This window comes from Diplotaxodon limnothrissa, linkage group LG2 (genome assembly GCF_057381915.1).
Source record: "Diplotaxodon limnothrissa isolate DT_005_m linkage group LG2, D_limnothrissa_male_GT1.1, whole genome shotgun sequence".
NCBI lineage: Eukaryota > Metazoa > Chordata > Actinopteri > Cichliformes > Cichlidae > Diplotaxodon > Diplotaxodon limnothrissa.
Window position 1 is genome coordinate 12,741,607 of NC_140597.1, and position 18,429 is coordinate 12,760,035.

Consider the following 18,429-nt stretch of genomic DNA (forward strand, 5'->3'; position numbering starts at 1 on the left):
AAGTCAAAGACCAGGTGTCATAGTTATAAATGTTATAAATATGTTTTCTGGCCTTCCAGCAAATTGTGAGAAATGAATTTCTGAGAACGAGCACATGCCACTCAGCAAACACCTCCGCAGTCCTCTTGTTTGCTTTACTCGGAAAAAGATACGGAACAATATCGGCATTCTGTCCTACCCTGCTCTAATAAAAGCTGTGAAAATGATAAATATGTGTTTATCCTTCAAGGATGACTTACAATTATATGTTTTTACCCAGAGCTACTTTGTATGCAGTCAGTGCGCACAGGTGTTTGTTTCCTCTTTTCTTTGTTTTCTTTTCAACATGAAGACATGGTTCCTGTTTCAGTAAAGGAGGTCAGAGGTCAATGTGCAGCGAGAGCAGGCAGGAGGTCACTTTCAAAAACAGAAAGAACAAAACAAGCGGCGGATGACTCCATCGAGTGCTGCACACAGAGCCGTTTCTATCCCACAACTGTGGCAAATGTATGAACAACATCCAGTTTGATTAATCTACAAAATAATCCAAATGTAAAACCAGTTTGGCTTCAGAGGTTTAATCCCACTCAGTTTTTTTATTTGCATATGAAAAAGTGTCGATTATAGCAAATGTGGAGAATTTTCTGCTTCCAGATGTTTTCAGTCTTTATGCTAAACTAAGCTAATCCCTGCTAGCGCTATCTTATAACACACAAAAATCACCCTTGGCTAAAACTAGAACTTAATGACTTTATTACTGTAAATAAAACAGAAAACAATGATTTGCATGTCATTTGAACCCCACGGTTATTATACGAGCAACATCAATAAGCTGGGTAATCTGCCAGCATCTCTGTTAACAGCTGCTGGCTGGTGCAGGAGTTCAGCTGCTGAGCAGTTTGGGGTCTTCTTTGTAGTATTCTTATTTTATTAATACAGCAAATGTTATCAGTATTGACAGGTCTGGACTGCAGGTAGTAGTTTAGTAGCTGAGGTAGTACTACAAAGGCATGATGTTTAAAAAAAATCAAACATGTTTTAGGATCATAGAGCTTAAATAAGCAAAGCTTTCCTGAAGAAAACATCGTCATCTGGATGTTACTCCAAAGCCAGTTTATATCAGTCAGCATTAACGATGCCTCCACAAATCACCCGGTCACACCAGTATACATGCTGGGTTCTGGCCACAATGTCCCCCTTTTCTGTTTCTCCCAGAGGACACGAACCACAGTTTCAGCACTGCTTCAGTCAGACCGAGACCAGATCTTATTTAAATCTTTGCATATTTTTATTTTATCATGCACATGTGGATGCAGACTATGCTTTTTAAAAGCCGGTGCAATGATTACCACTACACAATCATGTCCATTTTGATTGCAGAAGAGTGTTGGTATTTAAACATCGCTGCAAAGTAAAAAAAAAAAAAAAAAAAAAAAAATCACTCATAAAGAAATGTGAGGAATCAAATAAAAGACATTCCAACAAGGACACTCACATCTGTTGAGGTAAAAAGCTGACCAGCAAAATTCAAGGTGTCGGGATAGACTGTCAAATACAGACGCACTTTTAAGGAAATAATTTAAAAAACAAAGAGTTTTGATGGAGAGAAAAAAACCCCTGCAACCCTTGGGCAATATGCAAAGTGGATAAACTTCCCCGTTCGCCATGCCACCAAACGGGGCGTGGCGAACGATCAGCTGATTTACACTCTCAGTGATGAGTGTGGAGGCATCGGGGGGGAACGGATGGATGTATATACCCAGTCTTGACATAAGAGGGGGAACTAACGCATACTTTAATAAAAACAGGAAATGAAGTGATGTGAAATCTATGTTTTATCTGCAAGTGAGATTCTAAATACCTTTAAGAAATCTACAAGAGTACAGCCAAGTTATCAAACCATATTTTTGGTGAAGTTGAACCTTCTTCAAACTTCAACCTGTGAAATATGCCATGTATTATTTAGCGCACATTATATAATATGGACACATTATATAATAATGATACAAAAGAGCTCATTGGTCACAAGGCTAGGCATACTGAAGCACTATTTGATGTCATCATCATCATTTCTTCCTGGAAAAATTCTGAGCATGATCCTATTATATGAACAGGTTAACAATGGGAATCACATCAAAGGCAAATCTACCCACAAAACCGAGCCGCTGAATATGAATTACCGAGTGTTTTCGCAGTCTGTTTTCTGCCGTCCCCGAGGCTCTCTCAGGACTTCAGATGGTGAAGGAACTGACATAAAGACCCCTTTTAACACAGCCTCAACACAGGCAGAGGAGCTCTCTGCATTAGCCTGCGCATTCTCCAGCCGGTGAGTCTCCAGCAGCAGCAGCAGCAGCAGGAGCACACAATGGAGAATATAAAAAGGCGCAAAGGCACGTACCTGCATGAAAAGCACCGTATAGAAGCATAAAGGAGAAATTTCAGTGGTAAGTAAAGTGGCAGTGTGGCGCGACACCCCTCTCTGTCTGTCAGGCCTGTGATAATGCAATGGTCGCTATCCAGCAGTGTGCTCTATTCACAGCTCCAGGCTTCCTTTTCACACTGTCCACAAAAGAATAAACACACACTCAAAAAAATAATTCATTGGATGAACTTAATTTCATCTTGCCACCTATATTCCATCTAAACAAATCATGTTAAATCAATCCATCTTGATTGTGTTGTTTCAACACTAAATATGTTTGTAAGTGTAACATAATTTAAACATTAACATTCAGTTAATTTGATTTTTATTCAGTTAACATGTTTGTACCAAGTTAGTCTAATTAAATTAATTTAAATTCATGTTATATTGTTTAAACACTTTGGCACATCAAAAGTCAGTCTTGTTACATGAACTAGTAAAATATTTGTTTGTTTCACCAATGTTAATCTTGTTGAATGAACAAATGTAATTTATGTCTGTAGTACTTACACCAATCATGTTTCAGTTAGTGTTTGTATTGCTTATGTAAACATTACTTTTAATTAAATTAATGAAACATACATAAATGATAACTTGCAAAACCATCTTTTATTTTGCTTGAACATTCTTAAAACAGTTGGCAGGATCCCAGTTCAGCCTAGCTTTCTCCCCTTTAACGATCTCATACCAAGACCACAGAACTTCCAGATCAAGACATGCTGACTGAAAGAAAAAATACAATAAAATAACCCTAACCCTAATAATAAAAATGAAATAAGTCTGTTGAATAGTTTGCAGACAAAAAATATTATCCCCAAAGCAACTTTCGTAAAATGTAGTAAAATATGCATTGCAAACAACAATATGAATTTTAACACAATTTAAAGCTCAGACATAACATTCAACATTACTATAATATTACAACATTACTATGTTGCTTGCATACATTAGTCCTCCATTTAATCAGGCTGTATCCATTAATAGTGACTTTATGCTATTTAACGTGTGGAGAAAACATTCAATTTTGAGCATAACTGCTCCACTCAAACAATTTGTGAAAACCAGTGTGCATTTGCCTTTGTAACAATTGCCATCTGGCAAAAATCAGTGTTTACACTTCAAGTGTATAAGACTTTAAGTTATGGACGAACAATCTTTGTGTAATAGCCACAGAGCAAACCACATAGTTTATATGAACATTTTATAACTTACAATTTTAAACTTTAAAACAGTAAACACATATTTGCATTGCAGAAACCTTGAAAAAAAAATATCTGGCTTGCATGAGTCCGTTTCAAGCTCATTCACCCCATTAGCTTGTTTTTTAGGAACTGTGCCTTGGATGACAACCTCTGTCCATCCAGCTTCATGATAATCTTTTGCAAGACTTCAAAAGTGCATTTGAGCTCCGGTGGGTAGCTTAGGTTCAGACAGTATATCAGTCCAAATAACAGAGCACAAGCAATTGCAATGCTCCTCAAACCAGTGAGAACCTCCACGCCTTCAATCAGGACACCGATGTTCTCTGGGTCATCTCCAGGCTCCGCACCCTCCTGATGTATGACATACACTCCCATCACAGTTTGTTCCATGGCTTCAGTGTTGGCCTCAGTGTTCTGTGACGTAAAATATAATAATACATTTGTTTGAGTCTACATATGAAAAAAAAAAAAGGAATTCAGCAATCAGCGTGAATATGCTGATATATTTACTAAATTCTATGTCTCTGGTTTCACACCTCAGAAATTTGACATGAAACAAAACAAGGACCAATTGCAATATCTTTTATTCACACGTGGTGTCACATTTTACCATTTCATATATCGAAATTACCCATAACTCCTGGAGCAAATTACATAACACAGAACAACTTGTGAATATAACTGACCGTATATTCCTTCACAAGTTTCTCATGGTCTTCATTCAGGTAGACACACAAGGACTTCAGGATGCATGCTCGTCTTGTATGTATTGTGTCATCCTAAGAAAAAAGGGAATCCATAATGACAATATTTAACTTTTAGGCAGCAGTTTGAAAAAGGAATACTTAGTTTGGAAGAGTCCAAAAGGCCACATGGTAAATAGACTGGTTCTTATATAGCGTTTTTCTACTCAGAGCACTCAAAGCTGCCTTTATACAACAATTCATTCACCCAATCACTTTTTCTAAACTGTTTAAATGGCCTGTATTTATATAGCACTTTACTAGTCCCTAAGGACCCCAAAGCGCTTTACATATCCAGTCATCCACCCATTCACACACACATTCACACACTGGTGATGGTAAGCTACATTGTAGCCACAGCCACCCTGGGGCGCACTGACAGAGGTCGAGGCTGTCGAACACTGGCGCCACCGGGTTTAGTGCTTACTGTCTAACATTCATACACATTCACACTCCAATGAATGCATCGGTGAGCAACTTGGGGTTAGTATCTTACCCAAGGATATTTGGCATGCACACTGGAGGAGCTTGGGACCAACCCGCCAAGCTTCTGATTAGTAGCTGACCTACTCTACCACCTGAGCTACAGCCACCTCAAAACATCTGTCTAAACCAAATCAGACACAAAATGAGGCAACACTAATGTTTTTTTTGGGGGTTTTTTCCCCATTTTGATCAAAATTAACCATACGATTTTATCAATTACTTATTAATATAAGACTGATGCTTATATAATTTGTATAAAATATGAAAACCTCTTAGGACTTTTGCCTACCATATGTATAGATATCTTTGCTCATAAAATTGCCAGATTATGGGCATAAAAAGTTCTTAAGCACAGATCTAACCCACCTTGGAGATGGCCACCATGATGTGTCTCATTTTTCTGCCAGCCACCCCACCTTTGCCTCGAAAGAGCTCCATCATGCGTGGAGTGTACAAGTCTAGCTCATAAAAGAATCTAGATAGCAGCGGTACTGTCGATATGCGCAGGAATTCCTTGTCAATCTGAAAAACATGAACAATGCACTTATAATATGCACCAGAGGAAGGACATACCAGGAATTATTAGCTGTTTTATCACTATGTTATGTCAATATTAGTGAAGCAAGAAATAACTGGTCAACCATAAACACACTCTAAAAGTTAGACATATAGGACATGCACCTCTTTCTCGGTGAACAGAGCTGGCCATCTGCTTTTAAAATCTGCAATAAAGGGCTGTCCTTGAATAACTTCTTGCCTTCTGTACGAAAAAGTCTTCTGCATTTTCATTGTCACTATATTGTCATTGTTTCTCTTCTGAACCTCTGAAAGCAGTGCAATTCTCTCTTTTTCCAGGCTGTCAGTGGTTTCTCCTTTTGGATACTGCGGACAGTAATTGACTTCTGCTCTTCTAGGCTTTTTCACATTCAATGCTGCCTTACTTTTGTCTTGGGCCTTGTTCTTTAGTGAATTTACCAACACCTCAGCACAGCCCAGGCCTCTCAGTTTGGTCCGGACATTGGCCATTTTATACTTGAGGCTAATTTTCCAACCATAACAGCCATTAAAGGATCCCTGCTCCCTCAGACAAGGATGCTGTTTGACAAGGGCTTCTGCAACTTCATTCAGGTCATTGTCAGTTGGATAGACTTTAAATTTTATTATTTCTTCAGCCAGCCTTTCTAAAAGGTGGGATTTCAGTTTTGGTGAGGGGGTCAAATGAGTTCCACCAGCAATGAACTCAGCATTGGCCTTTTCAAGTTGCAGTTCAGCCTCATAGCTGAAATGAGGGACTGTGAAGACACTTGGCCACACTGACAGTCTTGTAGACGATGATGAACCTGACGATGAAACGGGCCTTGTATTGTCTGTGTCTGAAGAGCTTGAAAAGGAATGTGTTGGACTTCGCACTGGTTGACATGTCACTCCATCTTCTGTAAAACTTTGCAACTGCACACTATCCAAGTATACAACCTTTAAAGTTGCTTTATCATTAATTTCAGAGATCGCAGTCAGATTTACAAAATCATTTCCGAAATCAGGATCTTGATATTGAAGACGAAAATCCTGTTGCACTCCAAAATTTGTCTTTATTTCCTGACACAATTCCTCAATGGAGTCTGATATCCCAGCTGGTAAAATTAGTTTCCTGGCATCATCTTCTCCGAGAATGATCCTCAGTCTTATGGGCTGGGGCATCATGCTGACCTGGACAAATATCAAATATTTAAAAAATAAATAAAGATGTACTCATTGACTATTGTGCGAGTGTGTGTAACAAATTCTAATGTCAACGATAATTTGATGATGTCACCTTGGCCTCGAGGAATTTTTTTACTGGAGAAGTGAATAGTGCATTTTCCAGATTTGTCTTGCATTCTTCTAATTAATGACAATTCTTGCATAAGATGCTTAAAAGAAATCTACTCTCAATAAATTAAGTAGCAATTGGTCTGCAAAGTATGATGTATTATTTACTGTGCCAGGTGATATAGGGGGAAAATACTTACAAACATCACTCCTGTTTACCCTGCAAGTTAGTGTGTCTCTTCAGAGTAACCAGACGCAGGCCTCCCACTGAATAGGCAGCTAACGGGTAGTCATCGAGTAGTTCCCCATGCTCAATCAGAGACACCTCTCTCGCATGTGACATGTCAAGCTCAAAAGCTCTGAAGTGCTCTCGATACCAAGCAGAGAACTTTTTTACAAAAAAGTATATTCTGCCATGCAAAATAAAAATCTGCAGAATTTCTGCAAACTCTGGCAAACCAAATATTTGCCCATGAACAACTATCATTCCTGTGCTGTAGTTCATGCCATTGTATGACACGCTTTTTGTAATATGGACATCAGTTTCATCTGGTAATCTTTGCTTTATAGCTACTGCGATATCACTTTTCAGAACATCAATTGGTACTGATGAGCCAACATTTACCATTAAAGGTGTCTTATGGTCAGAAGAGTGCAAGTCAGAGGCAATCACGAGCTGATGTTTTTTGGCAAGTGTAACAGGTATGTTCTTAAAACAGTTTGTATGGCGAGCAATTTGTTTAAAAAAACTATGTTTCGCCTCAAATCTCATTGTCCATTTGTGGACAAGAGGCCCAAAATGCCGAATCAGAGCAGGGTAGTGCTCCAAATAATGATGTTTAGGGAGAAGACTGTTGTTTGGAAAAAGTTCTTGGTATCTCTGGCGATGTTCACTGATTTTACACTCAAGGTAGGAAATCGACTCATCAGACTGGACAGGGGCTACAACAAGCTCCACAATGTCCTTCAGATCCAAAACAATATGCCATGCAGGTTCATCCTCTGGAACAAGTGGACCAATAATTAGAGGCAACAAACGAAGCAGAGACCAATTTTCATGTGCATTTCCACCAATATTTTTTTTTAATGAGAAAGTCTGGGGAATTGCATGAGGCCGGTTGGTTTTATCTGCCCATTTATACTCAAAATTTTGGATCAAGTTGTTAAGTTTTTCTAAGGTGAAATACTTTTTAGAGATTAAAAAAGAAAAACAATGCGCAAGCTCCACTGGTATTATGCCCTCTAGCAGATCATGTGCTACATCTGGAGGGTAGCCTGCAGTGACATGAAAATGGCTCAGATTCTTACTCAAAATACAATCTCGCTTAACTCCACAACAAGCACTTGCTGTTTCTTGTGCACGCTTCAAATGGAATTCATGAAGTTCCGGTGTTCTATGCTCAAAATCACCAGCAGTCACTGACTTTATTTCAGATTTTTTAGCTGTACAGAATCTGCATATGTATTCAGCAGAAAAACTTTCCACAAAACCTGCCAGCCCATGGGCTCCTAGGTTGTCAGCTATGACGCAGCTCACAGTTCCTTTAATACACTCATTCAACTGACTGATGAACACACCATGTTGCTCCAAAGTTACCAGATCTCTCAAAAGTGGATCAAAGACTTTTTCAAACCCAAATGTCCTCAAATCTTCACTCTTGCAAAGGATTGCCAAATAAATGGATGAAAGGGCTGAATGAGAACCAGGTGGTAAATTGCCCAAGACCCAATATACACCACAAAGCTTGTGCTTTTTCCGTGAGGTCCCAAGAGGATTACAAACCTCAAAATCATCAATATAAAGGTTAATAGAAATTCTCAACTTCTCACCATCTAGAAAGCTATTTCTTTTATAATGCTCCCCATCTCGAAAAGATCTGTAAACCCTCTGATCACCATTCAGATTCTCTCTATTTTCTTGAGCTATTTGTTCTTCAATCACTCTATCCAGCAATTTATTGTGACTCAATATTTCCTGCAATAACTGTAATAAAGGGATGTACTGAAATGACTTCCTTTGGTCTATCGATAAAAAATACTCAACAGGCTCTACAACCCTAAAATTTTGTATGTAGTATAGTTTTCTTTTATAAGGAGTGGCAAGAGGGCCACACTTTCCCAATATTTTAGCCACAGGGTTAGAAACACATACAGAATTTGCAAGCTCTTCAATAACAGCCTGACTAATATGGAGGTTATGGCTCTTAAAAATTTCTGTAATTGTACGTTTTGTCAGAGGTACACTAGCTGAACTCAACAGAAAAACTAACTCCTCTAAGAACTCATCTAATCCTTTTGCTGGAACATGAAATATGTGTTCCAATTTCAACAATATTACTGCTAATTTCCGTTCAATTAGTTCGGGCTGATTTTCAACAGCACTATTATCACATTCTGTCACTGACTCACTTTCAAATTCACCATAGGATACATCTTCAGAACAGCTAGCCCTTACATTATCAGAGGACTCTATCACTTGAACTGGGTCCACACGTGTAACTACACTGGCTTTAAAATCTTTAAGTGTGTGTGGATGATGCTTCCTCTTTTTGTGTGTATAAAATGTATTGTAAATATTTGTCTTGAAAGGGCAACCAAGAAACACACAACTAACTGTCTCGTTACTTCGCAGATGTGTTCCAATATGGACAAAAAAATCTCTCTCAGAGAAGACGTCACTGCAGTCACATAACTCACATTTAAAAGTTACTGAACTTGAAGCTGTCTGTGTAAACTGAGATGAATGAGCTTTATAGACATGAGTGTTCAGTCCACTCCAAGTCTTAAATGTGCACGGACAATTAACATATATGCACAGATAATGTTGACCTATTCCGTAATGATGATGTAGTTTATAATGTTGAAGTAATTTGTACCTGCTGCTCTCTCTGGTAACACAATGCTTGCACTGCCACATACACGTCACTGATAAAAAATGAAATATGCATTAGAAAACGTCAAGGAGATTAAACTTCTGCATCATCCAAAAAAAATAAATAAATAACATAATAATAATAAGGCAAACATGAACTTACCATGTATTGTTGAGGAGGTGCATAAGAATCTCAGAGCATGGGAATGTGGCTTTATTTTGTGATGTATTTCTGGGGAGAGAAATTAATTAAAACAAAGTTATTACTCTGACAAATTTGTGTTAATATCTACATACTGTGAAATGTGAAGACTGTTACGGTGCGTACACACCGAACGCGATAGACGCGACCAGAGCTTCAGGTTTACATGTAAAGTCAATGGAGGAGCACGATGAAGCGCGACTGGGGGTCCAGCTAAACTTCGGAAGCAGATTTGCATTGAGAAAACGCTTTTCTGCCTACTTCACACGACTGACGCCTTTGAAGCGCGAAGTAAAATACGCACTGCAGTTTGTGTGGTGCATTTTGTGCATTCGCGCTTATCACGTCTACCGCTCGAGTTGGTAAAATCTGCGGGACAGCAGCTTCTCAAACTCGGCAAGGGACAGAAGGTGGTACAGCTGAAAGCGGCCGTCATCCAGACGGAGCTTCTGGAGCAAGTGGTGAAACTCACCAAACTGCTCACGCTTGTGGAAGACCTGATGGACCCAGGTACAGTGAGGACGTCCTTTAGGCACTGCTCTGCTCTCCACAGCAAATAGAGAAGGGAGACTCTTTCTTCAAACGCTAGATTGACAGCTGCCATTTTAATAACATACCGTCTGGCACTACTTCCTCCCAGATCTCTTCTTCATACGCGTGAAAATTGCATATAAACCTCAACCAGTTCATGCTGGACGCGCTTCGAGGTGCAAATGTGCACGAGATCAGCTAGGGGCATCTATCGCGTTCGGTGTGAACGCACCGTTAGTCAGCCTAATGCAGAGCACCAGAGAAACTATAACCCAAACAATTATCCACCTAAATCATTCTGAATTCAAAAATTAAGTAAATATATTACAAAAAAAGAAAATGCACATGCAATTATTGTGACAGATTTTATCTTACTCCTTGTTATTAACTCCCCTAAACGCTGGTTTAGTTGAATTAAACCTTTCATCAATCCAGTTAATGCGGTTGCCCGCGACTAAACTCCACTGACAAAAACAGGAATTTTAGATAGAGCATCATAAAACACTCATAAAATCACCAAAACCATGTCGGTCAGTCTTACCACTACTACCAACAATCACCAACTCCGGTTAAGCAGAAAGTAACCCTTCATTCATGGAGCTATATGCGAAGACGTTACGGCTCTACGCGGCTTTCCCGCTCTTCAAAGTTAGCTAACTCCAGAGAAGAAAAACAGTCCTACCAACGCAGATAACCATGAAACACACCTCATTCAAAGTCGACAGAAACAAAAACAAAAAAACGAACTTACCAAAATAACCTCATCAGTTTTTGCTCTGTTGCAACAATTAGCGACTCCGGTTAAGTTTTAAAAAAAAACATTAAATTCACCGACTTACATTTGAAAAATGTTTGGGTCTACAACCTCCCTGCTATATATAAATCTCCACACTACACAGGTAAAAATTTTTAACTAATAGTATTTATCTCTCACTCCACTAACCTAAATAAATATATCAAGAAATATTACTTACCTCACTATCAGGTATGCCAAAGAAGTAACTCCACGTGCGCTCGTTAACTTCTCAACGGACCTTTCCGCATCCGGTGGGCGTGGAGCATGCGCAATACATGACGCTATCAGAGCCTTTGGTTTGATGGACCTCATTCTCATTGGATTGCCATGAACGAATTTAACTCATCAAAGTTTTCTTTGATTTATATTCAACAAAAAAGAATGAATCATTTAATGAGCATAAAAATGATTTCTTCATGTGATGTAAACATATTACTACTTTGTTAATCAAACACATGCCCTAGTTGATTTTTTTGAGTGCACTGCACATGTGGGGTCTGCTGACTGTTTGAGTGGCCTGTCCTTTTTAAACTGTCCTTTTGTCCTGCACTCGACGTGCCGCACTCCTGCGGTCCGACTGGTAGTTCACTAAATGGTTCAATTTGCAAGAACTGCTGCCAGCAACATGCGGAGACTTAAACCACCAGAGGTTTAATTTCCAAAATATAGAAAGTAAAGAAGAGGAGACCAGCTAAATCGCCACAAACATGCAAAGGTTCAAACAAACCTTAAAATGTAATGATGCAGACAAGTAAACTTTTACCCGCTTAGTGGGAAACACAATGCCTGAACACAAAGTCCCAAACCTGACAGATTTCACTTTTTAAGACAAATAAATGTTTACTTTGAACAGACGTGTCTCCAAATGGAGACTTAACCTGCAAGGTTGCGGTGCATGGCGCCACACAGCTACCTGTTCATGCGCAGACCACCATCCCATCAAATGTTTTTCAGCAGAGCAACGTTCTCACAGGAACAGATTTTCATCTTCATATTCCTTTAACATTCCCACTAATATTTCCATGTTATGCCCCTATTTGGACTTTTTTCAGAACTGGGCCAGTTATCCGAGTCGCTTTAAATTTAACTTGAGCTCTGACTGACTCATCAGATATTCGCCGTCTGTCAGCCTTGAGCCTTTCTTGGTGTCGTCTGCAGCATGTCTGCCCATAGTACCTCATCGGTTAGCATTAGCTTATTGCATTGCATTGGATAACGCTGTCAGTAGTCAGCTGTACTGCAGTCTTTATTAGGTTCTGGCATACTTGTTGTGCTGTTTTACGTAGCTCATCCTTTGAATTTATGTGTTTTTTTATGTGCTGCTGTTAAACAGATTTACTGTGGAACAGGCCGAGGAGAGTGTCTCAAATGTGACAGCTGAGAAAAAAACTGCTCAGACTGACAGAAAGACTCCATTTTGGAGAATTAAATCAGTTAAATGGCTGTGGGAGAGCGGAGAGGGAAGCTGGATGTGTCCACCGGGCTGAAGAGCTCTCAGGAAAACGCCTCAGTTTCTCCTGCCAAGACTGAATCTTTTATCTTTCTTTTCGCTTTATTGGTGCCGCTCTGACCCGTCGCTCCCTCTTTCTCATTTTTCAAAGTCGATTTTCTCTCTTAAGTGTTCTGCTTTCTCTCGCTTCTCCACTTTTTCTTCTCTATTCCTTTTTTTTCCCTTTGGTCAAATCACTTTTAGCTCTTCTGCTCACACTTTGACTTATAGCTTCTTTTTTCCTCAAACACTCGATGGCAGACAGACAGACAGACAGACAGACAGACAGACACTCAGCCAGTCAGAGTGAGATGAGACAAAGCTGGACATGATTTAGGGGACACTTTCAGATGCCCCGCTGTAAAGGCAGAAGCCATTTCTTGAGCCTATGAGTAGAGTTTTAACATATGATAAGAAGTATTGAAGTCATTCGCATGCCTGCAGGGTGGGTGGAGCTATAAGAGAGTGAATCAAAGAGCCTGACTAGATTACTGTAACTCACTCTATTCTGGTCTCCATGCTACCCTTCTACATAGATTACAGACAGTTCAGAATGCTGCGGCACGTATTCTAACTAAAACCAAGAAGTTTGACCATATTACTCCGGTTCTTGCTGAGCTGCATTGGCTGCCTATCAAATACCGTATTCAATTTAAAATTTTGCTGCTTACTTTTAAAATTATCAATAATACTGCACCAACCTATCTTAAGGAACTTTTAAACCCTTATGTCCCTGCCAGGGTTTTAAGGTCATCCTCGCAGTTATTGTTAGTTCAGCCCAGATCTCGGTTGAAATCTAGAGGCGATCGATCGTTTGCCTTTGCTGCACCTGAGTTATGGAACAGCCTCCCGATTGGCATTCGGGAGTCTGATTCTATTTTTTCCTTTAAAGCACGCCTTAAAACTTATCTTTTTGAACTTGCCTTTTCTACCCGTTAAATGCTGACTGTTAACTGCGACCTATTGCATTAACTTTTTACTATTCCTTCATTCTTGGTGTTCTCTATCATGCGGCACTGGGTCTGCTATAATCTATGTGCTGCAGTCCATTTTATTAGTGGCTTTCTACTGTGAACATTGTCTGCTGTTCTTATTATATTTGATATTAATGCTCTTAACTGTATTATTTTATTGTTTTTCTGTAAAGCACTTTGGTATGCCTAGGCTTTTAATGTGCTCTATAAATAAAGGTTGTTGTTGTTGTTGTTGACGACCAAAAGGGGGGCGGAGTAAATTCAAGACCAATCAAATGTTACTAGTAATGTACTCGCATAGCGTCATGTTTTAACCCTCTGTGGTTACTACAGTTCTGCACATCAGGCTTGCGCTTGTTGTCCATTCCTCACACATCCTCTCGCTCCACAGGACTGTTAAACAATGTGGTTTAAAAGCCCACTGCCCTCTCACCCAGACATCTCCATACCTCCACAGGTGTCCCCTCTCACTCCTCATCCTCTTCACCGCTGCCCTCACTTCCTCCTTAATAATCCTGTGCATCCATCCTGATTCATTCACTGTCCTCCATCCATCCTCTCTCTCATTTTCTTCATTCATCAGCCCTTTAAAATACGTGTAAAATACATGTTCTCAGCACACTCTCTTTCCACATCTATCCTTAATCACCCTGACTTGCTGCACATCCTTTTCTCTGTCTAAACAATCGTGTCAGCAAGTGTCCAGCCTCTCACTATGAGCCTCTTTCTTTTGCTTTTGACACCTGCCTCTAGCCTCCCAGTACTCTTGTCTATGTTCGTTATTTCTCTTTCATTATGAGCTGTTATATTAAGAAATATTCTTCAAGTAAATTAGTTTTAATGCACATAAAAAAATTGAGATGATGATTGGTTATCAGATGTCGACTGTCAATCGGTTTATGTTCCTAACTCACAGCGAGAGGTATTTTTTCTCCTTTCCAGAGATTCAGTACTTCTCATAGAAAATGAATGAAAGGAAGATCCCACGTCCTTTGTGTTTCTATATTTTTGACATTTCTAACTTTTTGAGAGCTGCCAGTAGAGTATTGTGCAAAAAGTTCCAGACAGCAAAGTATGGGTAACTTTTCATTCATCATTGAACTTCTCTTAAGTTCAGTAAATTGAACATCAGTTCCCATCTCTGCATCTTCTGTTTCTTTATGTAATACTAGTTTGCAGACCAGACAATTGGAGTAGTAAATTAGGACTCGTGAAAGGAATATAAAGCCAATGTGGGAATGCTGGTAAATGCAGTGAATTGGCCACTAGAGCCAATCCATCTTCTCCTCGAATATGATCAAAGTTCACATTCCAGACACTACTAAATGGCATCGCAGTGGCTATATTTAGTGTTTATATTTGGTCTGTGGGCTGAAGCTGTTTCTGTGTGACTCATAGATGACATAAAAGATGAATATAGCTACCACGGCATCACCCATGGTTTCCAGTCCCATTTTGAAGCCTGTGTCTGTATAATGATTTTTTAACCCTATACCATTAGCCAATGAGCATGCCAAACTGACTTAATTTTGTTATGAACCAAAACAGTGACTTAGTCCATAAACTCAACAGAAAAGTGTTTCCCAAAGACTTCTGCAGGACAGGAAATCTTTTCTTGTGTCTCAGAAGCTCTGTCCATGTTTTCCACTCTGGAAGTTCATTCGTGCTTGCTGTTGTGCTGCAGAATCATTTTTGGTCAATCAGATGCCTTCCTGGTTTCAGACTTTTAAGTGCCCAAAATGTTGGAAGGACAGAAAATGCAGTGAGATGTGAAGACGTGCAGCCATATGCTTGGTCCAAAGTTCCAAAGAAGTTCCAAAGAAGAAGTTCCATGTACTCACTGTCATAAATACACTACTACAGCTCTTCTCTTTCATGCTCAGCCTTCTTGTTAAATTAGCAAGAACGGGAAACAGGAAGTGAACTACATCTTCTCATGTGTGACCACAAATACAATATTACAATACACCTTCACCCTCCCCCGATTCCCCCCTTCTATTCCTTCCCCAGAAACACACAAATATACAAAGCCAGCTCTTCGTTTACTGTGTGTGGATGTGCACTGAAGCTGAGCTGCAAAGTGAAGTCAGACAATGAGCTGAGCTGCGACCTCACTGACGCCTTTCACTAACAGACAACACAGTCTGGGGGCGGGACCGACTGTGACCCTGTGGCGGCGGTACAGCTCGTACCTTGCTTTGTTCGTCTCCCTTTACTCTTTTTTTTTTTTTTACTTCCCGATTCCCTCACAGACCGCCGCCGTCTAGGCAGCTGCTTTCTCCGTCTGATCTCCTCGAGCTTTTTGAGTTCAACCGTCTCGCGCTCCAGTTTTGAAAGAAAGAAAAGGGAAACGGAAAAAAATCTTTTTATGTGAAAAAAAAGGAAGATAAAACTTTTGGAGGGCTGCCTTTGCAGGGGTCACCACGGCAACCCCTACCAGCCCAATCCTTTTAATGTGAACGCCTCTTCAGTGGCTCTGTTATCTAAAGCGTGTAGAGGCCAGAAGAAATCCTGCTCTGTGTGTGCGCTTAGCGGTTAGCGTGATGACTCATGCTTCACATCGAACACTTGAGCATCCTGTGAAACAGTGATTGAGTCAGAGCACAATGGCTCCAATGTTATTGATTAATTGAGTTCACGCAGGTGAAGCAGCATCAGAAATATTTGGTTATGATGTCAGACAACAGGTTAAAGAAGGTAACTTTATTGATTGTATCTCTTATAGAGGTCACACTGAAAGACTGGATTTACCCCAGAATACTGCAGAACATTCTGCTGTGAAAATATATTCGTATGAAATGACTTCATGGCATTATGGGATTTCTGTTCAGGATTCAGAGTCAATGCATTATCATCCAATGTGAGGGTTTACGTTTATTCAGGGTCAGTGTCAAGGTGGTTGATGCACATGTCGTATCTTATTCTTGCAGTCAGTGATGGCATTTTTACATTAAGTTTTTTGATTCTAAACTCTCGAATAGTGCATGAATATCAATCTAAACGTAAGTACTTACTAATGACATGTGTCTGAGGAATAATATTGTGATATTTAAGGGGCAAAATGACATTTAAGACAGTAGTGTACCAAACACTCACAGTGGGAGGGGCTAATCTGCCAGGAATGAGCCTGTGCTTGACTTTGATGCTTCTCTGAGCTATAGCTCTGCTTGACATAAATACAAAAGTTTAACAGTGAGGGACAGAATACCTGAAGACACTTCAGTTTATTCCTGGGGTTCATTGTTTGTACATGTGGATGAAAGCAGGGTTAATTTTTTTTAACTTATACAGTATGTAAGTGTGGTATAAGGCCTTAATTTGGATTTGATCCAAAAGTCAAACGTGTGCATTTGAAAAAAAAAAAAAAAAAACCTTCCCTTTGCTCCAGAAATAACCGGGATTTTTTTTATGAAGTCTGTTGGACTTATGAAAAAAAAAAAAAAACAAACTTCTGCTGAAGTTTTCTTCCTGTTAAAAGGGAGTTTTTTCTTCCCATTGTTGCCAAAGTGCTTGCTCATAAGGGGTCATGTGATTGTTGGGTTTTTCTCTGTATGTATTATTGTAGGGTCTACCCTACAATATAAAGTGCCTTGAGGCGACTGTTGTTGTGATTTGGCGCTGTATACATAAAACTGAGCTGAATTGAAAGTGAAAAATGATTACATTCAAAACTGTAGGTGTTAAACATCAAACCACAAACAATGTTTATCATTTAAGCCATGTCAAATGATAGTGTTTAAATCCATCCATCCCATTTCACATTACTCTGGTCAGTTACTCTGTTTACTTTACTTTGGCCCTTTTGTCTATTCTCCTTGCATTGCTATGTCTATATATTGCTGTGCTAATATGGCACAAAGCACTTTAACATTCCATTTGCACAATGTACATTTTCAGTGTTTTAATTTAAATGTACTTTTTGTTTATAATGTTTTGCACAGGCAAGGAGCAGCTCAGGACACATTTCACTGTGTGTACTTGCACACAATCCTCTTCAGGGTTGTTTATTTCAGAAGATCAATGAACTTGCACTAAAACTTCCAGGTGCACTTCAAACGTCACAGTTTTCACGGTGCAGTAGATGAATCCATGAACTATGTCTTGTCATTCCTAAAACTGCCACCGCTGTCACCTTATTGTCCAGTAGTTGTCTACAGGATGCAAATTTGTCGAACCTACAGCAACCTGGCTGCCAGTGCATTCGCTTAAATCCTTAAAAGATGTGTTCTATTATGATTGTAGGCTCACAAATGTCACTACAAAGTAGTGTGCAAACAAGCACATAAAAAGAAAAGCTAGATGACTTTTGTTTTAATACTTCCTGGAAAAGATTACACAGGGAGGGAGTAACACCCCAGAAAAAGAGCTCTTGAAAAAGAAATCCATTATTTATTATTAGTATTATTAATATTATTTATTGATTGACTGACTTTTACAAACTGTTTATACACAGTGCATCTTGTCTCCACCAGGAGTCACTTATCTGTGCGTGTGTGTGTATGTGTTTATGGCCGGCTTTTTCTGTGCTTTAATGAGCTCTGCATGGACATTAAGTAGGGGCTCTGAGCGCAAAAGAAGCGTCCAAACAAACTCAGCAGTTGGTCGAATGAGCCCACAATTAGGTCAGGCACAGAGGAAAAATAGCTGCTGTATCACTGCTGAATGCGAGACAGTTGAACCATTTCATCCACACACACAAGTAAACACAATGAGAGAAGCAGAAAACAGAATAATATGGCGGCTTCAAATGCTATAATGACAGCGATGAATAGCAGAGGTTGCAGTTACCACAGACAAGCTCTTTTCTTTCTTCTCTTGATAGATTTTCACTGCAGGAAGGCACGAGCAATCGCACACATGCGTGCACACACATCGTTAAAGTCATCCGAAATGCAGATGCCAAGGTACATACAGGTGGAGAATA

At 39.6% G+C, this 18,429-nt stretch overlaps 2 protein-coding genes across 4 annotated transcripts in view; both read right to left on the reverse strand.

Annotated features, from left to right (window-relative positions):
* LOC146638266 (protocadherin-1-like) overlaps positions 1-18,429 on the reverse strand; it is a 345,805-nt gene that overhangs the window by 174,709 nt on the left and 152,667 nt on the right. The window lies entirely within an intron of this gene.
* Positions 3,677-6,149, reverse strand: LOC146638269 (uncharacterized). The gene is made up of 4 exons (XM_085360820.1): positions 5,514-6,149; positions 5,199-5,354; positions 4,290-4,382; positions 3,677-4,017 (listed from the first exon to the last, which is right to left on the reverse strand). Exons 1-4 carry the CDS (start codon positions 5,856-5,858, stop codon positions 3,706-3,708), a joined length of 906 nt encoding a protein of 301 aa, XP_085216946.1. The 5' UTR covers positions 5,859-6,149; the 3' UTR covers positions 3,677-3,705.

Bases quoted from the DNA above. Each gene is read 5' to 3' on its own strand.
- LOC146638269 (XM_085360820.1), bottom strand. From the start codon at position 5,858: ATGGCCAATGTCCGGACCAAACTGAGAGGCCTGGGCTGTGCTGAGGTG. The intron at 4,383-5,198 runs GTGGGTTAGATC...CTTTTTTCTTAG, and splicing joins TCATGGTGGCCATCTCCAAG to GATGACACAATACATACAAG. The intron at 4,018-4,289 runs GTCAGTTATATT...TTTACGTCACAG, and splicing joins AACTTGTGAAGGAATATACG to AACACTGAGGCCAACACTGA.